Below are 26,348 nucleotides of genomic sequence, written 5' to 3'. Positions count from 1 at the left end.
CGGCCGATCCTTATGGCCTTATTTGGTAGGTCGGATTGATTGGCCTTAAATAAAACCCATAGAAAATCCCAACATCCTAACTTTACGAACACCAAAGTTATGGCATTTCCGATTAATCAGTTATATGGCGGCTATAGGATATAGTCGGCCGATCCCGGTCGTTCCGACTTATAACTGCTTGCAAAAGAACGAAGGGTGTGTGCAAAGTTTCAATTCGATATCTTTAAATATATGATGGACGTTGATGCACTTCGTGCAGTACAAACAAGTGGCCCAACGACACCAAGCACGTGCTTGTTACGCGCGGGGCCCTATTTTCAATTTGGGCAAAAGATGCGAGTTCGCGAGGAAAATACATAAAAAAAATAGAGAGAAGACACAAATGAAAATAAAAGACACAACTAAGAGTAAAGCAAATGAGTTAAAATATTAGTTTTTAATAACGGGATAGAAGTTGAAATGCAAATTAAATGATAAAGGTTGTTGTAATTATTACATAGAACGCGAAAGGGCTCGTGCAGACAAAAATTTGATGTACATCGTTGAAAATTTAGAGGAATATAATTTCGTGTTAGTCTAACAGGAACATTGAAAGTTAGGCGGTTTAAAAGTTCTGCAGATTCAATATCACCTCTTATAAGATTTTGCATAAAAATAGTACTAATCATTGTTCTACGATTTACAAGTGTAGGTAAATTAAGCAACAGTAATCTACTCTGGTAGAAAGGTAGCCTTACGTTTTGATCCCAGTACAAACTACGAAGGGCAAATATAAGAAATTTTTTTTGTATCGACTCAATACGGTCAATGTGCACTTGATATTGTGGACTCCAAACCGACGAAAAATATTCCAAAATAGGACGGACAAGGGAGATAAATAATAATTTGGTCGTATAAAGGTCATCAAATTCTTTTGAGCAACGCTTTATAAACCCAAGAGCACTCATGGCTTTGTTAACAGTGAACATTATGTGGCAGTCAAATTTAAGTTTACGGTCCAGAAGAACACCTAAATCGTTAACTGAATATATACGGTCGAGTGGCGTATTTTCAAGAAAGTAACTGATAAACGTAGGAGTACCCCTTTAAAAAGTCATAACGTTGCATTTAAGGTAGTTCAACTTTAAAAGGTTGTACTCACACCATCCATGAAAACAATCAATAGTCATATAGTTAAATCCCGACGCTATATCACAATATGATAAACAAAGCTTAACATCATCAGCATACATTAGTACACGAGAATGTGTTATGATAGAGGGAAGATCATTGATAAACAAAGTAAACAGCACAGGGCCCAGCTGAGAGACAAGTAGGCGTAGAAACAGACAGACGGACAGACAGACATGCTTATATCAACTCAGGACGCGATCCTGATCAAGAATATATATTAAAAATCGTTTTTTCGAAAAAATAAAAGATGACCATGTTTTTTGATCATATTTACCTACAGAAAAAATTAAGGGGTGGGCAAATAATTTTTTCTGTAGGTAAATATGATCAAAACTTAAAAAGTCGAATATTTTCAAAAGTATAAATGTTTTCAAAATTCTAAAAGATGGGCAAACGTGGGCAAAATATTCTCTTGCAATAAAAAAAAAAATTTTAAAAAGTCAACTTTTATGATTTCGAAAATGTTTGAAAATTTTCGAATATTCCATATTTTCAAAACTAAAGGTGGGCAAAAAAAATTAAAAAGTGGGCAAACATGGGCAAAAAATGGACAAACGATTAAGCTATTCAATTTTCGAAAATTTTATTTTAGTCGACCCAACTTCTGGTGCATTCTTATGAATACAAATGTTCCTTTAAATCGAATTTAAAACATACAAATTTGTAAGGGAAATTAATATTGTTTCAATTGAGGATATATTTTTCAGAGGTTCAGAAAATTTTTGTAATAAACAGAGATTTCAATGTTGACAGCATATTCCAGAGTCATGTTCAATCCGGGTACTTTTTTGTGACTTGAGAGTGTTTTTTAGCAAAACACAATCGGCTAATTCCAATACGTCGTTCAAAATGAGGCCGCATGTCGGTTTCGTCATGGAAAAGATCAAATAGTTCATTGAAATTTAAAATAGTTATAAGTGTTCCCGCATAAAAAAAATTTCCATCACTAATCCGACTACATGAAAGTATGGCTCCGTTTATACGTTATTGCATTTAGGGCCAAACTTATTATTAATACAACAAAAAATAACAAAGAACATTTGGAGAACGAAGGCGGGAAAATACGTATTTTTATTTTGTCATTTGTTTGCAATCAAAATGTCTTGTTAAAACTGACATTTGACATGTACATGTATGATCAAATCATCAAGACAGTCCTTGCTGCATATCATATGCTGCACATTATGACTAAATAAACGTCTAAAATTATACCATTCAACATTGCCGAGGTTGTGCTTCTTTTAATAATGATGTTAGATTATTTTTGTTCCCTTTACTGCTGTTTTAATTGATTAAGTTTGTTTTAATAAAAGCTGTTTTCCCACGCATAACACATATACTCGAGTTTGTTATTTATAACGGTCAATCTGCATAATTGGGTTAACTCCAATACCGATAGGGAACTCGAGTAAGTTTAAATCGGCTTTTAAACGATTTCTTTCAGTTAGAATCAATGTGTGTTCTTGGTAAACTAAACTGGAAGAGGATACCGCACGGAGCTTTTTTAAGAGGTCTGGACTGTTAGTTACCGACAGGCGCCCATAGTTGAAAACAACAAATGTCAACATGTAAATTTACATGAAAATAACGTAAATGTTTTTTACTTATTCTTATTTACTTAGGTTTTGCATAATGAGAGAAAAGTAAGTTTAAGTTGTGTTCGTCTGAAACTCAGGTCAGCCATCTTTATTTATTAGATTTTTGAGCTTTCACTTGAATATCATGCTTTACTATCGACACCAACAACAACAAGCCACAGTTCAGACAAAATTTTAGTTTTCTCATTTAAAAGCGATATTTTTTGTTGAAATTGAAATGAATTTCTGCTTAATAATTAATCATTATTAATGATAAAAGGTTTTTTTTTTAACAATTGTGTTGCATAGTTTTCTATTTTTGATTAATAACTGTGAATTGACATCTAGTGGCTATTAAAGAGTCAGAAAGCGACTTATAATATATAATTCGACCAAAGCCAGAATAAAAACAAGAAAGGAAAGCTATCTTCGGGCGGAGCCTTGCAGAATATTTTGTAAACTATATTCTCCAAAATGATTCATATGATGCATTCTTAATACTCATAAAAAATCCCCACTTCCTAACTTTAAAAAAACCAAAGTTATGGCATTTCCAATCGTTCAGTTATATGGTAGCTATAGGATATAGTCGGCCGATCCTTATGGCCTTATTTGGTAGGTCGGATTGATTGGCCTTAAATAAAACCCATAGAAAATCCCAACATCCTAACTTTACGAACACCAAAGTTATGGCATTTCCGATTAATCAGTTATATGGCGGCTATAGGATATAGTCGGCCGATCCCGGTCGTTCCGACTTATAACTGCTTGCAAAAGAACGAAGGGTGTGTGCAAAGTTTCAATTCGATATCTTTAAATATATGATGGACGTTGATGCACTTCGTGCAGTACAAACAAGTGGCCCAACGACACCAAGCACGTGCTTGTTACGCGCGGGGACCTATTTTCAATTTGGGCAAAAGATGCGAGTTCGCGAGGAAAATACATAAAAAAATAGAGAGAAGACACAAATGAAAATAAAATACACAACTAAGAGTAAAGCAAATGAGTTAAAATATTAGTTTTTAATAACGGGATAGAAGTTGAAATGCAAATTAAATGATAAAGGTTGTTGTAATTATTACATAGAACGCGAAAGGGCTCGTGCAGACAAAAATTTGATGTACATCGTTGAAAATTTAGAGGAATATAATTTCGTGTTAGTCTAACAGGAACATTGAAAGTTAGGCGGTTTAAAAGTTCTGCAGATTCAATATCACCTCTTATAAGATTTTGCATAAAAATAGTACTAATCATTGTTCTACGATTTACAAGTGTAGGTAAATTAAGCAACAGTAATCTACTCTGGTAGAAAGGTAGCCTTACGTTTTGATCCCAGTACAAACTACGAAGGGCAAATATAAGAAATTTTTTTTGTATCGACTCAATACGGTCAATGTGCACTTGATATTGTGGACTCCAAACCGACGAAAAATATTCCAAAATAGGACGGACAAGGGAGATAAATAATAATTTGGTCGTATAAAGGTCATCAAATTCTTTTGAGCAACGCTTTATAAACCCAAGAGCACTCATGGCTTTGTTAACAGTGAACATTATGTGGCAGTCAAATTTAAGTTTACGGTCCAGAAGAACACCTAAATCGTTAAGGCAGGCTTGCACCTTGTGAGGTCAAAAAAATCAATTTTTTTTTTTTTGCAGTTTCGGATACATACATGTTTCAATTTTACTCTCCTAAAATTTCAAGTCGAAATCTTTTGAATTACGAAAGTTATCGGCCGTTTGGTGGACCGGTGTCAAGCGCGTTGCCATTATAGTGCATATTTTCAAACGCGTTTTTCTCGAAACCATGTTTTCCGAGTTGGCGGAAGTCGTACAAGCCGCAAAAATTGAGCAATCGTCATGAAATTTTGTATACATGTTCCTCAGAAGTATGTGCATGGCATAGACTAGGATCTTTTGAAAATATTAAAAATTGTTTATTTAAAAAAATAATGAGTAACGAAAAAATGAGGAAAAAACCGATTTTTTTTCAAAAGCTCATAATTTTTTCATTTATTATGTTTTTTCAATTATCCTAGTTCAAGCCATGCGAGCAAGTGTACAGATTAAGAATATATTCGTTTTTTGCATCTCAGATTATTTCTTAAAATTCCAAAAAATCCGCCATGAGGACGAGTTTTTCGTGGACATGCCGCCATTGTTGGGTACTCCCCCTCCCCCCTTCGCTTGGATCGCACTCAAAAAAAATTGTGTAGCTTCAATAAACTGTACCCTACAACTGGCTAAAATTTTATTCCCACACCTACCATACTTTCCAAGAAATAAATTTCAGAAAAAAATCAGGTTTTGGGCGCCAACAAGGTGCAAGCCTGCCTTAACTGAATATATACGGTCGAGTGGCGTATTTTCAAGAAAGTAACTGATAAACGTAGGAGTATCCCTTTAAAAAGTCATAACGTTGCATTTAAGGTAGTTCAACTTTAAAAGGTTGTACTCACACCATCCATGAAAACAATCAATATATGACTATTAAATCCCGACGCTATATCACAATATGATAAACAGAGCTTAACATCATCAGCATACATTAGTACACGAGAATGTGTTATGATAGAGGGAAGATCGTTGATAAACAAAGTAAACAGCAAAGGGCCCAGCTGAGAGACAAGTTCGCGTAGAAACAGACAGACGGACAGACAGACATGCTTATATCAACTCAGGACGCGATCCTGATCAACAATATATTAGGTTGTTTGGTAATGACATACCGGTTTTTACATTCAAATTTCGCGCTTCGCTTTTGAAGTCAAATATAATCGTATCTGGCAATGCTGTATATCGTTTGAAAGGTATTGGAATCACCAAAATGACATAGTTTGTTTACATGAGCTTCCACGTTAAAAAATTACAATCGATTGAAATGGAGTTCACAAACGCAGAAATTCAAGCAATTTTGAAATTTTATTTCGCACAGGGAAAAACTGCTGCGGAATTTCGCAGACAGATTATTGCTGTCTTAGGAGATAACAAACTTTCGATTCAAACCGCTGAACAGTGGTTTAGGCGATTCCGTTGATACGGATAAAATCATGGAAATAGTGGATCGAGAACGTCATGTGACTATTAGAACCATCGCAGAGGAGCTGCAACTAAGCACGGAAATCGTCCATAGGCATTTAAAGTCGAAAAATTTAACAAAAAAGCTCGATGTATGGGTGCCTCATGAGTTATCCCAAAAAAACCTTTTCGACCTTTTTCAATCTGCGAATCTTTGTTGCACCGTAATAAACTCGACTCATTTCTGGATCGGTTAGTCACTGGTGATGAAAAATGGATCACATATGACAACATAAAGCGTAAAAGATCCTGGTCGAAGCACGGTGAATCGTCTCAAACGGTGGCAAAGCCAGGACTGACGGCTCAGAAGGTGTTGCTGAGTGTATGGTGAGATATCAGAGGAATTATCCATTATGAAGTGTTGCCCTATGGCCAAACCATCAATTCTGACCTCTACTGTGAACAACTGGAGCGATTGTAGATTGCACTTGAACAGAAGAGGCCAGCCTTGGTGAATCGTAAGGGCGTTGTGTTCCATCATGACAACGCCAGGCCCCATACATCTTTGGTGACGCGTCACAAGCTACGGGAGCTTGGTTGGGAAGTGTTAATGCATCCACCTTATAGTCCGGACATTGCCCCAAGCGATTACCATCTGTTTTTGGCAATGCATAATTTTTTCGATGGACAAAAATTGAGTTCAAGGGAGGATTGTGAAAATCGAATCGCCGAGTTTTTTGCCAGTAGGGACAAGGACTTCTTTAGGAGAAGCATATACAAGTTACCATCAAAATGGCAGAAAATCATCGAAGACAACGGTACATATAGCACTTAAATCGGACAATGCTAACTATGTTAAAATCGTCGTCAAAAATCAATAAAAAACCGGTATGTCATTACCAAACAACCTAATATATACTTTATAGGGTCGGAGATTCAAATTCAGGCATTAAAAACAATATTTTACATTTTTAAATTACATTGTGTTACTCAGCTCAAAGAAGCTGGGACGGCTAAAATCGAATTTTTGAAATTTTAAAAGCTCAATAATTTGCCCATTTTTTGCCCACTTTTTAATTTGTTTTGGAATCTTCTAAAATTTTTGGAACATTTTCAAAAACATAAAAATTGACCTTTTCGAATATTTTTTTTATAATGGAAGATAATTTTGCCCACGTTTGCCCATCTTTCAGAATTTTAAAAAAGTTAATACTTTTGAAAATATTTGACTTTTAAGTTTTGATCATATTTACCTTCAGAAACAATCGTTTGTCCACCGCTTAAAAATCATTGTTTCGAAAAAATAAAAGATGTCCATGTTTGCCCATCTCCTGAAATTTAAGAATCTGAAAAAATTCGTTTTTTTCTTGAAAATAGTTAATTTTGACAAAAAAGAAATGGGCATGTTTGCCCATCTTCTAAAATCTAAAAATTAAAAAAAAAATCGTTTTCCCACCTCTTAAAAATAGTTAATTTTGACAAAAACCTTTCCCGACGGCGTTAAAAATGTAATTTTTAAACAAAAATCGTTTGCCCACCCTTTAAAAATCGGTATTTCGAAAAAATAAAAGATGCCCATGTTTGCCCATCTGTTAAAATTTAAAACCTAAAAAAAAATTAATTAATTACCAAAAAAATGTATTAAAAAAAATCGATTTCAGAGAAACCCAAAACACACAATAGGAATAAGTGGAACGAAGTAGTCATTTTAGAGTTGACAATTTTAGCAGGTAGTTAAATATTACTTTACATTTTTTACCTCAAGCAAATGGTTGAAATTTTGGGTTTTTAACTTCTTAAATTTTAGGAATTTTTGAACTTCTTAAATTTTAGGAGATGGGCAACTTTTATTTTTTCGAAATAACGATTTTTAAACCAATTTTTCTGCAGGTAAATATGATAAAAACTTAAAAGTCAAATATTTTCAACAGTATTATCTTTTTCAAAATTCTGAAAGATGGGCAAACGAGGGCCAACGATTCTCTTGCGATATAAATAAAAACCGAAAAGGTCAACTTTTATGTTTTCGAAAATGTTCGAAGATTCCATATTTTCGAAACTTAAGGTGGGCAAACAAATTAAAGAGTGGGCATGGGCAAAAAGTGGGCAAACGATTGAGCTAATCAATTTCCAAAAATTCGATTTTAGTCGACCCAACTTCTTTAAGCTGTGTTACTCTTATAATTTTGTTTTCACTTATTTTTCGGTCGTTATCTAAATTTGTTGTAGTTTCAGATAAATTCCATGTAACTATAACATTTGGTTCAATATATTTGATCATTTGAAATGTTACAAATTGGATTCTTACGTCTAATTATGTTTCTAATTCACTCGCTATTTATTTCTTCATTTTTTTGATTATAAATTTTATAATCAATTTCGAAATATGATTGTTTGTCTGAATAGACCAACTGATTTCCATTTTGGTCAAGATAGGGAATTTTTTGGATTGTCTTGATAAGTTTTTGATTAAGGGGGATGTGTAATATCATTAGTAGTTCTTTACTTTTACAATTAATCCAAGTGGGGTTTTTTGGTGGTGTATTTTGGCCTTTGACGTTTTCTAGTTAGTCATAGTTTAGTAATTTTGGGTTGAATACTAGTCCTAGCCGTGAAAGTTGAATACCCATCTCTATGTCTTCAATATATTCTATAAATGGCATAAGCTCATAAACATATGTATCAATACTATTATTATCGTTCTCGTGATATTTTATTCTCTCTAGTCCATTATTGACAAAGTTGATCACGTCGTAAAATTCATGCATCCTGGTCGATTCTCCCGCTGTTGCTTCTATTTTTTTACTGCATTTCTATTCTGTGGAAATCATAACAAAAATATATTTGCAAACAGATCCTACAATGTTAAAAAGACTGTCTGTCTGAAACTTTCCCAAAAATTGTCTTTCTATTGCACGTAGTATATAAATCGGAACGAGCCGGATCGGACTACTATATCATATAGCTATATAGCTATATTCTATAGGAAACTTCGGCTTGTCGAAGTTTGCTTCCTTTCTTGTTTTAAGCTACGTTTTGATTATCCGAATTTGTTCATTTATGTTTTTGTGCAATCTCTCAACATCTGCTTCACCTGTCTTTGCTGTGCTTAGCTGTAATTCAATTCCTCTCTCTCAAGCCATCGTTTAAGGGCTAGACTAGAAAATGTTCCCTCTCCATCGGCCTTTAACAGTAAAGGACGCAAATGTTGAGTAAATATCAATGCAACTAAGATAATGTTTGCCCTTGGGCGAATAAATGTCCACCACGAATTTATCGATGTAGTTTTCAAGTCTGTGGGTAATTTTAAATGACATTTTTGTGTCCCGGTATTCTGTTTAGTCATGTAACATATGACATTAATTTATAATGTTTTGAATAAGTAACATATCATATATGACATTAATTTATAATTTTTTGGATACCTGGGTGTAATAGTTTATCATGGGATTGAAGTATAATTTCTTTAAATTAACGCGAATCACCTTAGTTTATTAATAATTTCCCTATAAGCTGTCTGGATAATTTCGAAATCGGCATATATAGAAAAGTTTTTATACCCTTGCAGAGGGTATTGCAGTAAAAAGTTTGCATCGCAGTGAAGGAGACATTTCCGACCCTATAAAGAATATATATTCTTGATCAGCATCACCAGGAGAGTCGATCTAGTCCGTCTGTCCGTCCGTCCGTTTCTAACTAACTAGTCCCTCAGTTTAAAAGCTATCTGCTTGAAACTTTTCCAAAAGTTGTTTTTTATTGCAGGTAGTATATACACTGGTCGGCATATATATTTTGTCATGGTGATGCCTCAGTTTCTTTTTCAATTTGTATTTATTTTAATGACAAAAATATTTATGGATTGTACATAATTCATTTAGTTTCAATGTATTAAATTATATATATAACAATTTTTCAATTTTAACATTGATAAACCCTAAATCAATACATATTTCATTCAATACATTATTTCATTAAAACTAAAAATAACGTAATTTCATGGGTGGAGGAAGTATTTTGACATTTTTTTTTCGTTTTATTTAACTATAATGTATTGGAAATTTATTATAAACTGGAAATAAATAAAAAATGTATCCCCCTTTGGTGTCTATCACCTTTTGTAGGCGATTTGGAACGGAATCGACCAAAGTTAGAAGGTATTTTAAACGATGATCTTTCCAGTTCATTGTGACCTCAGTAATGGTTTCTGCTTTTGTCCTGGTCAGATCAGTGCTTCTATTTCGCTTTATTAGCGACCACACACTTTCAATAATGCTTAAGTCAGGACTTTGTGGTGGCCAATCGAGGGTTTCCACCCCAACATCTCTTAAAAACTTAGTAATCATTTTGGCCTTATGGCAAGGAGCGTTGTCCTGTTGGAAAATAAATTCCTTTCCTTTTAATCTGTCGCCGGAGGGAAACGCACACTCCCACACCATTATTGGAAACTGAACCCAAGAACATAACGCGCTTCCACCACCATGGCTTACTCTTTGACACACAGGAGCAATTTTTATACCCTTGCAGAGGGTATTATAATTTTGGTCAAAAGTGTGCAACGCAGTGAAGGAGACATCTCCGACCCTATAAAGTATATATATTCTTGATCAGGATCACCTCCTGAGTTGATATAGCCATGTCCGTCTGTCCGTCCGTCTGTCTGTCCGTCTGTCTGTCCGTATGAACGCTGAGATCTCGGAAACTATAAAAGCTAGAAGATTGGCATTTTGTGTGCAGATTCTAGGAGTTCCAACGCAGCGCAAGTTTGTTTCAAAAAGGTGCCACGCCCCCTTTAACGCCCACAATCGCTCATATACGATTTTAAAAATTTAAATATTTCGGAAAAGTAAAAATGCAGTTTTATTGTGTTTATCAATACCTATCGAAATGTAGAAGAATTTTTTCAAATCGGACCATTCGTTAAAAAGTTATGCGTGATCAAGGTTCTATCTCCATCTCCCTCGCACTCTCTTTACCTAAGTAACGGGTATCTGATAGTCGGGGCACCCGACTATAGCGTTCTCTCTTGTTTTGTTTTGACTGCGTGTGGTATCGGACGTGTCCGCGTATTTTAGAAAAATGGAGAAAGAGCAATATCGGTCTGTGATTCGATTCTTGTTTTTGGAAGGGAAATCGCGCAGCGAAATCAAAGAGCGATTGGATGCTGTGCACGGTGACTCTTCTCCTTCGATGGCGACCGGTAAAAATTGGTTTAACGAGTTTCAACATGGTCGCACGTCGGTTTTTGATGAGCCACGCCCAGGTGCCCCGAAAACGGCTACTACGGAGGATAACGTAACAAAAATCCAAGATCTCGTATTGGCAAACCGCCGATTGAAGATAGGCGAGATAGCTGAGACAGTAGGCATGTCAAATGACATGTGTCATATCCTGCATGAAATTTTGGGCATGAGAAAGCTGTCGGCGCGATAGGTGCCGCGTTTGCTCACTCAGGACAACAAACGCAACCGTAAAACCACTTCAGAGCAGTGTTTGACGCTGTTTAAGCCCAATCCGAAAGAGTTTCTGCGTCGTTTCGTGACTGTCGACGAAACATGGATCCACAGGTACACACCAGAAACCAAGGAACAGTCGAAACCGTGGACTACACCCTGCGAACCTGCTCCGAAGAAGGCGAAGACTGTCCCATCGGCCGGAAAGGTGATGGCCACCACAAGGTGTGATCTACATCGACTAACTGGAGAAGGGCAAAACGGTCACAGGGCTGTACTACGCCGAACTATTGGGCCGATTCGCCGCCGAATTGCAGAAAATACGGCCCCATTTGGCGAAGAAAAAGTGCTCTTCCATCATGACAACGCACCGGCTCATACTTTCGCCCACGCCAAGGCCAAATTGGTCGAATTGGGCTACGAACTGCTACACCCCATCCACCATATTCTCCAGATTTTGCCCCGTGTGACCTCTTTTTGTTTCCAAACTTGAAAAAGTCACTCGCTGGACAGAAATTTGCGTCGAATGAGGAGGTCGTCGCCGCAACAGAGGCCTATTTTGCAGACCTCGAGAAAACGTATTTTTCAGACGGGTTAAAGAAGTATGAGCATCGCTGGGTCAAGTGTATCGAGCTAAAAGGAGATTATGTTGAGAAATAAATCGCAACTTTTCCAACTTTCTACATTTTTCTTTTGGAGGCTAAGTACTTATCGGACCACCCTCGTATGTATTGATTAAATAATAAATGGTCTGACGACACAAATTATGTTTCTTAGCGATGTTTTGTACGGAAACACCCAAGTTATATTTGGTTACTATTTCTGATCTTATTTTGGTGCTCATCTCATATGTTTTTAACTTAATTCAATATTCATGAAAAATTTTATTAAGCTTCTTGAAGAGCACTTCCAGCTGGCCTAGAAACAACAAAATCACGCAATGACAAAATATATATGCCGCTGTAAAAATCGTTGCTTGCTGGCATTCTTATCAGCAGAACGAGAAAACAAAAGGCGATTGGCGAAATACTTAGCATATTTAGAGTTATTAATTTGCACTTCTCTTTTATCATCCTTTTTGGTTCATATAATGCACCGCTACTTAGTTCACGAGTCTAATAGTCAAATTAATACTATGACAAAATATATATGCCGACCAGTGTAAGTCAGAACGAGCCGGACCGGGCGAATATATCATATAGCTCCCATGGGAATTATTTCAATTTTGGTTTGCGTGCAATAGGGCAACATTTAAATAACAAATGTGAATTTCATCCAAAAATATTAAAAATTAAGTGAGATACAGGTAATCTCAGGCGGCGCCTCGAAGGAAACACGTTTTGCGGTGTACACGATAACTGGTCACAGAATCATATGAAATGAAAAAATCAAATTACATTAGTTAAAGGACAAGATTCCTCAGGTAACGCTGTCGAGTTTTTTTTTCGATTTTTTAAGTCACTTAAAAGTCAAAAACTCCGATATTGGCCAAAAACGTCGAGATATTTGTTGCTAAAAATAATAAATTAAAAAAATACTGTGCAAATTTTTGTTTTTTAAAGATTTATTGGTTTTTTTGTTAACTAAATAAATCCACCACTATCTTCTTCTTAACTTGCTGGGTGCCCTGACTAAAATGGTTCTCCTCGATTTTGATTCTGACAACGCATTGCTATAAGATTCTGTTTGCTTTTGATATATTCGATGTCAAAATCAAACTCAGCTAGTTAAGGTTGATCTGTATCTACATTTGCTCCTATTTCGAGACAACAAGTCATAGGTTTGGCTATATCGGCTTAATTCAGAATGAACTTACGGTAATAACCAGTCATTCCGAGAAATGCTCTAATTTCTTTACCCTTGGTATTGGTTATGAGGCTATGGCTTTGACCCTAAGAGGATTTAGTTTTTTTTTTTCAGAAATTCACATTTGTCCAATTGCAGCTTTAAATTTTTCCTCTGATACTATTTCAAAGACAACCTGCAGTGACTTAAGTGTTCATCAAGGGAAGTAGAAAAGATAATTATATCGTCTAAATAGACCAAACAATGTTTGTTGAGCAATGGACGAAGTAGGTTATTCATGCGCCTTTGGAATGTATCGGTTGCATTTTCAGTTTTTTGGGTGGAATCTGAATCCATTTCTATCTGGTGAAAACATTTGACTAAATCTATTGTGGTAAAATACTGTCATTTTCCTACTTTACCAAGTATTTCGTCAATGATGGGTATGGTGTACCTGTCGGGAATGGTAATTTAATTTAGTTGTCTGTAGTCGATTGCTACTGTGTATTTTATATTGCCCGAAGCATCGGTTTTTTTGGGTACAACCCAAGTAGGGCCACTAAAGGTGAGTTGCTTTCTCTAATTAGTCCCTGTTCAACAATTTCTGGTATCTGGTTTTCCACCTTTATTTCATGTATTTCTGCAAGGAAGTAATGTTTTGAATAAATGGGAGGGTTATGTGTTGTATTTTAAACATGTTTAATACTATTTGTAAATGTCAAAGGATTCCCTTCCAAATAGTGCAGGTTTTTAAATCTACCTAAAAATTTGTATACCCTTGCAGAGGGTAATATAATTTTAGTCAAAAGTTTACAACGCAATGAAGGAGACTTTTCCGACTCTATAGTAGGTGTATATATATTCTTGATCAGCATCACCGCCCGTTCTTACGAAAACTAGTCCCTCAGTTTTATCTGCTTGAACCTTTCCCAAAAGTTGTTTTTCTATTGCAGGTAGTATATAAGTCGGAACGAGTCGGATCGGGCGATTATATAATATAGCTCCCATAGGAACAATCGGAAAATAACTACAAAAAAATGATAACTTTGTTGTTTTTTTTGTTCTTTGGGATTTGGTATTATTTAATTAAATTAAAATCGGACTACAATGTCGTATAGCTGGAATACAGGATACAGGAATATAAATCGATTTATAGTCGTTTTGTAATAACTGCAACAGTATATAAACTTCGGCTTGCTGAAGTTGGCTTCCAAAAATCCAATTTTTTCTATAGATTTGGGAATTAGTTTTTTGTTGGATATTGTTATTTTGGTGTAAAGAAAAATTGACCTTTGTCTGTTTTTGAATATATCAATTATAATTTGTTATAATAGTTTTATTATTTATATAAGCTTTTTCTTAATCAAGCAATTTCCTGCCAATCAACATATCGTAATAGTCAGAAAAATCATGTTACTAAAATCGTTCGGATGTTCTAATTATATGGTTGCTGGGTAAAATAACGGATTTTTGTAATGTCATGGAGCCGTTTGATGTTAAAACTTCGCTTTGTTTTTTGAATCGAAAAAAAATGTTATTGTATCTTGTTTATTGTTTTCGTCAAATTCCAGTTCGTTTTGATTGATCAGTATTGATCTTGGTCCTGATGTTGTATATAGTCGAAGTACTCTGATCATAAAATTGTTCGTTTGGTTTAAATTGTTGTGCATCCTGTAGTCTCATTTCATTAGTTGACAATTAAGTCCGTAAGGTCTTGGTCGTTTGGTTCCGGGAGTTGTTTGGAAGATTGGATTGTTTGGTTTGGGGGCTTGTTGTGGAATTAGATTTCTATTAAAAATGGGTTGTGGGTTCATGTACCTGTTAGGTCTGAAATAATTTGGTCTGAATCTCATCAAATAATTGTTATATCGGGATGGTTTGATGAATGGATTAAGATTTGGTTGCAAAGACTGGAAATATTGGGGGTATATTATTTGATATTGGTATTTTGGTATTATTGATATTTGTCGTCTGGGGTTTGTATTCCTCAATCAGTCTCGTCCTCAGGTTAGGCCAATCTTTAATGTTTGGTATGCCCACTGATCTGATTACGGATTCATGCAGTTTCCTTTTAATAGCTTCGAGTAAAATGCGCTGTTGTCAAACGTCGATCGGTTGGTAGAGCGACAAAATATAGTCGACCCTATTAATTAATAAATGTAAATAGGGTTTCCGGTTCTCCAATGAACGGGATAATGTCCATTAGTTGCCTTCTAGTTTAACTTAGGTTGTTTTCGTTCAGTTTAATTTTAATTCTTTTTTATATTTCACTTTTTGAATTGCTTTAGTTCTTGTTTTTGTAATACTTATAGTTGTTTTTCCTTTTTTGTTTGTTACCTTGCCTTTGGACTTATAGATCGTTTAATTAAGATTTTTGTTGTCTTTTGTTGTTTTTCTTCCACTTATTTGAAATAACCGAATTGGATTTAATTTTTCACTCGCGGTTATTTTGTTGGATACTTTGAGTATCCTACAAACGGCGCCAGTAATATTTTTAGGTTTGAGTCGAATAAATGATCCACCCGTTGGGTTAAGATTAACGCTAAACTTTGAATTAAAACACGATAGAATGCGGTGCTGTGTCCTTATTATTTGAAGATTGGCTTAAGACTTAATTGAATGGTGCCGTGTCTTTATCATTTGACGATTGGCTTAAGACTGAATTAAATGGTGCGAAGAAATTAGAACTGTGCTAGGGATTCATAGTTTGTTGAGATTAAATGAGCGAGATCACCTGAGTGGGACCGCCAAAATTCACTTATTGCTACTTTCGATTATTGTTTACTTTCAGGTCACTGGAAAACCTGGACCGCAGAAGGCGTACGCAGTTTTGGTTTATTTATTTAAAAGTGGTTGTGCCACAGCTCTTGAGCTCTAATTGAATTCTGATGGGTTGAGTGTGTAATTAAATACTAATGGCTTAAGTCTGAGAGTGAATACATCACTATATAGCCACAGAATTGAAATTCTGTGTGATGTTCCGATCGAAACGAAAGTTATGCGATCAAAAGTTATCGTTATAACTTAGGAGATTACCTTAACTTAACTCAATTGGCTTGGGAGAAATGCCTTGACATAATTTATAAAAATAAAATAGTTACAAAATTATATTTAAAAAAATTAGCTCTCATTTTAACGATTTAAATAAAAATATATAACAAAATAAATCTCTTAGTGACGAGTAAAGTTTCAAGAAGGAGTCAGTGCAAGGGCGACTACTATATATAGCCGCAGATGTAAAGATCTGCTGCAGTGGTCCGATCGATACGATTAATGCAACAGTCAAAAGGTACTGCAAAAATATTGATTTAGGAAAAACAGGTAAAAGCACAATTTTTTAAAATTTAAGTTTTTGTGGCGGTGGTCAAATGCTCCACCTTTTTTAGCCTGGTTGTATTCATGTTAAAACAAGAGAGAACGCTATAGTCGGGTGCCCCGACTATCAGATACCCGTTACTCAGGTAAAGGGAGTGCGAGGGAGATGGAGATAGAAACTTTGATCACGCATAACTTTTTAACGAATGGTCCGATTTGAAAAATTTCTTCTACATTTCGATAGGTATTGATAACGACAATAAAACTGCATTTTTACTTTTCCGAAATATTTAAATTTTTAAAATCGTATATGAGCGATTGTGGGCGTTAAAGGGGGCGTGGCACATTTTTGAAACAAACTTGCGCTGCGTAGGAACTCCTAGAATCTGCATGCAAAATGCCAATCTTCTAGCTTTTATAGTTTCCGAGATCTCAGCGTTCATACGGACAGACAGACAGACAGACGGACAGACAGACGGACAGACAGACGGACAGACAGACGGACAGACGGACAGACGGACATGGCTATATCGACTCGGCTAGTGACCCTGATCAAGAATATATATACTTTATAGGGTCGGAAACGCTTCCTTCTAGCTGTTACATACTTTTGCACGAATACAATATACCCTTTTACTCTACGAGTAACGGGTATAAATACACGTCGCTATGATTTTTCAAAATGAAAATAGAATGAGCCTCTGTCGGCTTCAAAAAAAGTTTGAGGATTCATTTTGGTATTCTGGAATAATTTTTATTGTATGTTGATAGAAACGTTTCTTGTACCACCTTTTAAAAATCTAGATAGTTTAAAGTTTAATCAAAAAAATCAAAATCAGCAAAATCAAAGTTATTACAAAACGACTACAGTTCGATTTCTATGTCTATATTACTAAAAACAATGAATCTATGTCGATTTTGCGCTGCATTTTGGCATCATTTGTATGGCAGCTATATGATATTGTTGTCCGATTTTGACAAAACTAAAAGCGTAATTCTGATATAGTAAATAATTACCACATCGTAAAAGAATATTTTGATAAATAGAAAAACAGTAAAATACAAATTTTCATTTTATCATTGTACCCTTGCAGAGGGTATTATAATTTTGGTCAAAAGTGTGCAACGCAGTGAAGGAGTTATCTCCGACCCTATAAAGTATATATATTCTTGATCAGGATCACCTCCTCGGAAATGCCATAACTTTGGTGTTTTTAAAGTTAGGAAGTTGGGATTTATTTTTGACCAATCGATCCTACATACCAAATTTCATACGGATCGACCGACTATATCCTATAGCTGCCATATAACTGAACGATCGGAAATGCCATAACTTTAGTGTTTTTAAAGTTAGGAAGTTTGGCTTTTCTATGGGTTTTATATTAATACCAATCGATCCGACCTACCAAGTTTCATAAGGATCGGCCGACTATATACTATAGCCCCCATATAACTGACTGATCGGAAATGCCATAACTTTGGTGTTTGTAAAGTTAGGAAGCTGGGATTTTTTATGAGTATTAAGAATGCATCATATGAATAATTTTGGAGAATATAATTTACAGAATATTCTGCAAGGGTATATCAACTTCGGCTCCACCCGAAGTTAGCTTTCCTTTCTTTTTTTATTCATAACAAATGCGAAAAAGGACTAATATCGTATAAGGTAAATTCTAAAAGTTAGAAAGAAAAAACCAGAAAAACCCGCATAAACTCACTTTTGCACGTTTTAAAAAAATTAAATAAATAAATCCATTTTAATATTTTGTCCACAATCTCTTATTAGCAATAACTTGATTAATGCGGTTTAGCATGCTCTCTACCAAATTTTTTATAACATCTTTAGGGATTTGCTTCCATTCCGCTGTTACACGTTTCCAAAGGTTGGTTGGGGCTGCTTCGTACTGCCCGAGCCGTCTCTTAACGATTGACCAAAGATTTTCAATCGGATTGAGGTCGGGGCTTTGCGCTGGCCACTCCATCAGCTGAAAATGTTGATTGCCAATCCGTTCTCTAACAATTTTTACTCTTCTGGATAAGCACAATTTTCCATAAAATTGGGAAGATTGGTTTTTAATATTTTAAGGTAGTCCACTTTTCGCATTATACCTTCTACCAAATGCAGAGGGCCAACATGCCACCATGTGAAGCACCCCCAAACCATTATGTTTCCGCCAACATGTTTTACAGTTTGCCTCACATGGTGCCTTTGAAGACGTTCACCGGGCTTGCGCCAGAAGTATTGCTTTCTATCTGATTGAAAACGGTTAAACTTGGATTCATCAGACCAGATAACACGTTTCCAATCTATAGTAGTCAGGTTTTTGTGGTCTTTAGCTAATTTCTAACGTGCTTTAACGTTCTGGTCAGATAATGCAGGTTTGCTTTTTTTGCGCTTGACTCATAACCAATGTTATGCAGTGCTCTCCTGGCCGTCCACTGGCTAACATTTTTATTGATGGCCATAGAAGCACCCTTTGGTGTTAGCAGATTGTCTTTTCGCATTTGGGACATCATAAGTCGAGCATCTGATTCTGTCAATAATTTGTTTCGCCCTTTGACTAGCGGTTTGGGAGTCACATTTCGCCTTTTTCGAGCTGCAGTCACCGCAGATTGGCTTATACCAAGCCTTTCGGACATAGTTCGTGGGGAAGCCCTTCTCAGTGAGGCACACAACCCTGTTTTTAATTTCTGGAAATATTTTTCTCATTTTAATGTCAAAAATCAAAAATTTTCTATTTAAGATAGTGCCTTATAGAAAAAACAAGGTATGATTCGCACGCAACAGGTATTAAACTGCACTACGACTAATAAGAATAGCACAATAACAATTCTCAAAATAAATTTGCCCGATCATACTGATAAGAAAGGTGGAAGAGCGAAAATAGGAGCAAGTCATAAAACATGCAAAAGTGAGTTTATGCGGATTTTTTTTTGGTTTCTTCATTCTAACTTTTAGAATTTACCTTATACGATATTGTTTCTTTTTCGCATTTGTTATGAATAAAATGGTAAACATAAAAAAATTTACTTTGCTTGATTATCCCGTACCGTTAGGTTTTTATGGGCGACGAAAATCAGTTTCGTGAACATGCACTCACTTTTGCTCGCCACTGTATATGTCCGATTTCAATTTAGTTAACACCGTAATTCCATAGTATTTAAATATTACCAAATCCCAAAGAACACAAAAAAAATAAAAAACAAAAAAGGAAAGCTAACTTCGGGCGGAGCCGAAGTTAATATACACTTGCAGAATATTCTGTAAATTATATTCTCCAAAATTATTCATATGATGAATTCTTAATTCTCAAAAAAAATCCCAACTTCCTAACTTTAAAAACACCAAAGTTATGACATTTCCGATCGTTCATTATGAAATCACTATGAAATTTGGTAGGTCGGATTGATAGGCCAAAAATAAAACCCATAGAAAATTTCAACTTCCTAACTTTAAAAAGTCCAAAGTCCAAAAATTTGGACAGAAAATTGTGGGCTATAATAAATTATTTGTTTACGTACAAAAAAAGTTAGTTATTAACATGTAAAGTGTAAGAAAAATATTTCTAACATAAAACTTAGTTGTTTGACCGAAATAAATAATAATTTTAAGTGTTATCTTATGTAAAAATACTTCTAATTCATTTAATTTTAACTGGATACTGCTGCTGTTAAAATAATAATAGATTGTGGTTGTTTTCTTATGCAATATAATGCTCTTTTTGAACAACATATGTAATCTCGGTTCATTGTTAGAAAAAAGAAAGAAAATTTTTTACTCGGAAGCAATGTAACCACAAAAAGATGTCCGGCACTTTGGTCACTGTTATTTTTATAACACACTCTTACGGTTCGTTTTAACTCGTACTTTTGTTAGCAATCGGATTTTGTCGTCGTTCAAGGTGAAAGGAAAATTTCGCAACAAAACGCGCAAGTGAGAATTGGTTAAAAACAACATTTTCACTTAAAGGAACCCTCGCCATTCTCGGTTTCAAAAAATCAATTTTTTTAAATTTAATTTGAACCTTTAACTATTCAAGAATGTTCCTTTTAAATTTGAACTGAAAATTTCTAAAACTTTTGAAGGTATAGCCGATTTATGGTGGAAGGGTCAGTCGACGGCGAGAGCTTCTCAAAACTTTAAACGAGTTTTTCTCGAAACATTATTTTTGCGACTGGCGCATGAGGTTACTCAAAAACTATTAATCCAATCGGTTTCAAACTTTAATACGTTATTCTGTACATATATAGCTATGGCATGAACTATTATACATCAAATCGGTGAAGATCTTCTTTACTTTTCAACTAGATTTTTGGCTGAAAAAAGGCGATTACCAAAAAAAAATTTCTAAGGTCCGCCATTTTGTTCATTTTTGTTCGAAATTAATAATCCTAGTTCATGCCAGACCCAAACATGTACTCTTCCTAATCCCGTTGGAGCTTTTGGTTTCCGATGTTGACATATATTTTTACGTGACATTTTTTTATACCCTTGCAGAGGGTATTATAATTTTGGTCAGGAGTTTGTAACGCAGTGAAGGAGACTCTTCCGAACCCATAAAGTATATATTCTTGATCAGGATTAATAGGGGAGTCGATATAGCCATGTCCGTCTGTCCGTCTCTTTCCATACCGTTTGCGAGCTCAGTTTACAAGCTAGCGATCTGAAACTTTCACAGCCGTCTTAAAACATGTGTACGCAGATCAAGTTAAAAAAGCGATCGGACAGCTATATCCTATAACTCCCATAGGAACAATCGGCTATACCTTGCAAGAATTTAAGATATTGAAAATTTTTCGCGCAGTGTAAAAGCTATTGTCATGCATCTTTCCAAATTATTTTTTTTATGCATTCTTTGATCAGGTTAAGAGCGCGTGCCGATCGGACGTCTTTATTCGATAGCTCCCTATAGGACCCCCATGGGGTCAAATCGGTTAAAATTTGATGTTTTCAGGATATTTTGCGCAGTATATAAGCTATTGACATGAATCTTTCTAAATTTTATTATCTTAATCAGGGTAAAAACGCATGCCAATCGGACGTCTATAGCTCCCATTGGAACAATAGGGTGAAATCGGTTAAAATTGGTTGTTTTTCATGATATTTCACGCAGTTTATAAGCTTTTGATATGATTCTTTCCAAATCTTATTATCTTGTTCAGGGTAAAAGCGCGTGCCAATCGGACGTCTATATCCTATAGCTCCCATAGAAACAATAGGGTGAAATCGCTTACAACAGGATGCTTTCTCGGCCGGGGTACAGATCTCAGTCGAATCCAAGAGTCCTTTACAAGAAATTTGTAAATCACCGAAAGACCGGACTAGAGAGTTCCGTTCTGCAGGTGAACGGATGATTTTGATGGGGAGTCTGCACCGAAGGTTCTTACTGGTGTCGACGGAAACGTGGACGTGTAGAATCCTTGTCTTGTGTTTCGCGTCAAGGGCGAAAAATCCACCGGGCTGGACCTTCGGGCGAGGCCGAGCCGGGAGGATACTTTGCGGGCGTTGGAGTCCTGGGTGTCGCGTCAAGGGCGAAAAATCCACCGGGCAGGACCTTCGGGCGAGGCCGAGCCGGGAGGAGACTTTGCGGGCGTTAGAGTCCTGGGTCTCGCGTCAAGGTCGAAAAATCCACCGGGCTGGACCTTCGGGCGAGACCGAGCCGGGAGGATACTTTGGAAGGGGCCGGATAGTAAGGGGACAGAGGGATTCGACTCGATTTCATTTCATTCATTTTTATACCCTGCAAAGCAGTGAATTTCGACCCTATAAAGTATTATATATTCTTGATCAGCATCACCAGGAGAGTCAATCTAGCCATGTCATTCTGTCCGTTTGTCCGCCCGTCCGTCCGTTTCTACGCAAACTAGACCCTCAGTTTTAAATCTAGATCTGCTTGAAATTTCCCAAACGTTGGCTTTCTATTGCAGGTAGTAAAAAAGTCAAAACGAACCGACGATTTTGACAAAACGAAAATCATAATTCTGATATGGTAAATTATTACTGTATCTCAAAGGAAATTTTTAATTTCGAGCTTTTTTTAACAATAAATAAAAAAAATCACCAAATATATTTACTCTCCGTTTTTTGTTATCATTTGTTTATTAAACTTAAAATAAATTTTAAAAAAAATATTAATGATCAAGTTCGTCCTTGAAGAAGAGGGGGAAAAAAGAGGACGTGTCCTCGTCGCCATGATTTCTACCCTTGTCGTCATCTGAAAAATAAAAAATAAAAGATTCTTAATGAGTACGAATGTCGCTAAGGTATCTAGCAGCAAAACCAAAAAAAATTGTTTCACTAATTAAAGAATATTCATGCCGAATTTCAAGTAAATCGACTGATTAGAACTTGAGATATTGTAGTAAGTAGTTTGTAAAAAGTAGTTTCGAGAAAAACCCGTTTAAAGTTTTACGTTAAGTTTCGGGCAGAGTAACTGATAGATATTACGTATAACTTACATTCTCTCAATCAGCTATCCCAGCTCCATATTATGACATTCAAACGATTTGTGTAGTATACTGGAAATGAGGGTATTGTTATAGAAAGAAGGAGAGAAAGTTATTCATACTCAGGTAGCCCGGGCCTCCAGCCACCTCTTGTTCCAGTCGTTCACTCAACCGGTCTAGTTGTCACGTCACTAAAACGGCTATAACTTTGAAAAAAATTTGAGTTTTGAAAAATCCTCATAGAAAATCCTAGCTTTACAAACACAAAAGTTATGGCATTTCCGATCAATTAGTTATATACTGCGTGCAAAGAAACGAAGGATGTCAATTTGATATCTTTAAAACTGAGAGACTAGTTTGCGTAGAATCAGACAGACGGACATGCTTAGATCAACTCAGGACGCGATCCTGATCAAGAATATATATACTTTATAGGTTCGGAGATGTCTCCTTCACTGCGTTGCACACTTTTGACCAAAATTATAATATCCTCTGCAAGGGTATAAAAAGTGCACGTCATATTCCTAAGACATGGTTAATTTTTTCGACTAAAAATTATAAACATCCAAAGATTGATTTACCATTTTATTTCGTGTCGCAAACGGATAAAAAATATAATGTAATTAATGAAACTCACCCATTTAAACATAGGTTTTCAAAAATGCGACATACGTCCATTTGTGGTTGAGGGTCAACAAGTTGGTCTCATTAAATCAGATGTTCTTAAGCATCTCGAGAAGTATCCTGAAGTATTTTGCATTCGTGACTGCGAGCAAACCAAACAGGTGAGTGTGATCCATGGTAAGAATGCAAGTACAAGTTATTTTTTATAACCACAGGGCTTGGTCGAGCTGAATCCAGCATTTCGGGACTACAACGAACGCACTGAGCAACTGGAAAAAGTTTTGCGTAACCTGCGTTCTGAGGGGTTGTTTCCCGCCTTACAGGGATGGAGGGACGAGTACTTTGAGGTGAAATCCGAGCGCAGGGCACTGCTAAAAATGGAAAGAGCGGCAACTCCCCTCTTTGGTGTACGCAAGTATGGCGTTGATATAAACGGTTATGTACGGCATCCGACGCATGGAATATGCATTTGGCTGCAGCAGCGTTCCAACACAAAAGAAACATGGCCTGGAAAGTGGGACAATATGGTAGGCGGTGGACTATCTGTAGGTTTTGGTATTAAGGAGACCGCCATTAAAGAGGCTGCTGAGGAGGCATCAATTCCATATGATCTTGTCAAGAATTTGGTGTCTGCAGGATGCGTCTCATTTTACTTTGAAAGCCGGCAAGGGCTTTTTCCCAACACCGAATACGTATTTGACTTGGAGCTGCCGCTGGACTTTGTTCCCCAGAATTCTGATGGAGAGGTGCAGGCCTTTGAGCTTCTCCCAGCCAAAGAGTGCGTGGAGCGTGTTTTCACTCCGGATTTTAAGACAACTTCAGCGCCGGTGGTTATTGATTTCCTTATCCGACATGGGCACATTACTGCAGATGATGGTAAAATGTAACTATAAAGACCATTGACCGAAATATTCATTATTTTTTTAAATTGATTTTTTGCAGTGGTGGATTTTACGCAAATTGTTGAGCTCTTGCACGTGCCATTACAGTCCCTTTACACTTACAGGGCGCGCCTGGAGCAGGCCAAGAAGCACCAGCAGAACTTGCCAGGCGATGCCAGAAATTGCCGCTGTGGAAGCCTACAGAAAAAGTCGGTGGAGAACGGGCATAAGAAGGACACTTAATCAAAAACTATTTTTTTAGGGAATATTGATTAGGAGGTCTTTAAAGCCAGTTTAATTTTATACGTCACAATAGACTGGTAATGAACCGAAATTTCAAACAGCCAATAACGGAAGTGACCAGGTTGTGTGTGACATAACCAAATAATAATATCATAACCAAACAGAAAGACAAATGAAGAAACGATCAAAATTATAATTACCATCTGCAATGGCGAAAACACATTGAGGTTAATGCCAGAACTTCTATTTAGATGTATGAACAACTTAAGCTGAAAATTTTATGTCGTATGTAAAATTATGTGCTGTTTTATATAAAAATGATAGAAGTAAATACTTTTTTTAGTTAACTGAAAACATTTATTATATACTATTAAATCTATATTTTTGTCAAACTTGATTATAAACCTACTATTATAATTGTTTAATGCTTGAAAATTCCATTTGTTTTGTTAAAATACGCGGCCATTATTAAACATTTGTTTGCAATACTAATAGTACAACAATATTCGATATTAAAATGACATTCACTACTATATGTGTCTACCAAAGTGCTCAAACTTAAGAGAAATCGACATAATACTAGATAGGTTTCTGTTGAATTTGTAAATTTTTTGTAACTTAATAAACTATTAAAAAAATGTTTAATTCGCCCACACGATGTTTATTGGGTGCGGGCCATTTTTTTCTTTGGTTTCCAGCAGTTTTTTGTATCTTAAAAACTTGAAGAAATATGTAATTGTTTTTTATACCCTTGCAGAGGGTATTATAATTTCTGTCAAAAGTTCGCAATAAAGTACGAGGGCAGTCCGATAAGTACTTAGCATCACCGCCCGATGGCATCACTATCGCAAGAGAAATTTACTATCGTGTAATATTTTCTCGTAGAAGGCTACTGTCGAAATTTCAGCCGAATCGGACTCGTAGTTTTGTTTTGACTACGTGTGGAATCGGACGTGTCCGCGGATTTTAGAAAAATGGAGAAAGAGCAATATCGGTCTGTGATTCGATTCTTGTTTTTGGAAGGAAATCGCGTAGCGAAATCAAAAAGCGCTTGGATGCTGTGCACGGTGAATCTTCTCCTTCGATGGCGACCGGCAAAAATTGGTGTGCCCCTAAAACGTGACAAAAATCCAAGATCTCGTATTGGCAGACCGCCGATTGAAGATACGCGAGATAGCTGAGACAGTAGGCATGTCAAAAGACCGCGTGGGTCATATCCTGCATGAAATCTTGGGCATGAGAAAGCTGTCGGCGCGATGGGTACCGCGTTTGCTCACTCAGGACAACAAACGCAACCGTAAAACCACTTCAGAGCAGTGTTTGACGCTGTTTAAGCCCAATCCGAAGGAGTTTCTGCGTCGTTTCGTAACCGTCGACGAAATATGGATCCACTGGTACACACCAGAGACCAAGGAACAGTCGAAACAGTGGATTTCACATGGCGAACCTGCTCCGAAGAAGGCGAAGACTGTCCCATCGTCCGGAAAGGTGATGGCCACCGTTTTTTGTGATTCACAAGGTGTGATCTACATCGACTACCTGGAGAAGGACAAAACGGTCACAGGGCTGTACTACGCCGAATTATTGGGCCGATTCGCCGCCGAATTGCAGAAAATACGGCCCCATTTGGCGAAGAAAAAGTGCTCTTCCATCATGACAACGCACCGGCTCACACTTCCGCCCTCGCCAAGGCCAAATTGGTCGAATTGGGCTAGGAACTGCTACCGAAATTTTTAATATTATGTAATTACGGTTTTAGTTAAGGGGGTATAGTTAATTCGGTGCAAAATCGGTAATTTTTTAAGAATTTTTGTTGGCGATACGGAAAGCTT

The 26,348-nt window shown here is 36.3% G+C and overlaps 1 protein-coding gene across 3 annotated transcripts; it reads left to right on the top strand.

Moving 5' to 3' along the window:
* Positions 1-1,681: 1,681 nt before the first annotated feature.
* LOC108039197 (nudix hydrolase 20, chloroplastic) lies at positions 1,682-25,161 on the top strand. 3 transcript variants are annotated; one of them, XM_044460735.1, is made up of 5 exons: positions 2,717-2,741; positions 23,420-23,553; positions 23,608-24,268; positions 24,335-24,482; positions 24,536-25,161. In XM_044460735.1, the coding sequence occupies exons 1-5, from the start codon at positions 2,732-2,734 to the stop codon at positions 24,543-24,545; spliced, it is 963 nt and encodes a 320-aa protein (XP_044316670.1). In that variant the 5' UTR covers positions 2,717-2,731; the 3' UTR covers positions 24,546-25,161. The 3 variants fall into 3 exon arrangements, with proteins under 3 accessions (XP_016971615.1, XP_044316670.1, XP_016971614.1); XM_017116126.2 differs by lacking the exon at positions 24,536-25,161 and having other exon boundaries at positions 1,682-2,741; positions 23,608-24,275; positions 24,335-24,469; XM_017116125.2 differs by having other exon boundaries at positions 24,335-25,161.
* Positions 25,162-26,348: the final 1,187 nt, after the last annotated feature.

The sequence above is a fragment of the Drosophila rhopaloa genome, unplaced genomic scaffold, assembly GCF_018152115.1.
Source record: "Drosophila rhopaloa isolate 14029-0021.01 unplaced genomic scaffold, ASM1815211v1 contig_215, whole genome shotgun sequence".
In the NCBI taxonomy this organism is placed as follows: Eukaryota; Metazoa; Arthropoda; class Insecta; order Diptera; family Drosophilidae; genus Drosophila; species Drosophila rhopaloa.
This window is presented reverse-complemented; position numbering and strand designations above follow the sequence as displayed.

Excerpts from the sequence above, each read along its gene's own strand:
- LOC108039197 (XM_017116125.2), top strand. Across the intron at positions 23,554-23,607 it reads ACTGCGAGCAAACCAAACAG|GGCTTGGTCGAGCTGAATCC; the intron begins GTGAGTGTGATC and ends TTATAACCACAG. Across the intron at positions 24,269-24,334 it reads GCACATTACTGCAGATGATG|TGGTGGATTTTACGCAAATT; the intron begins GTAAAATGTAAC and ends GATTTTTTGCAG.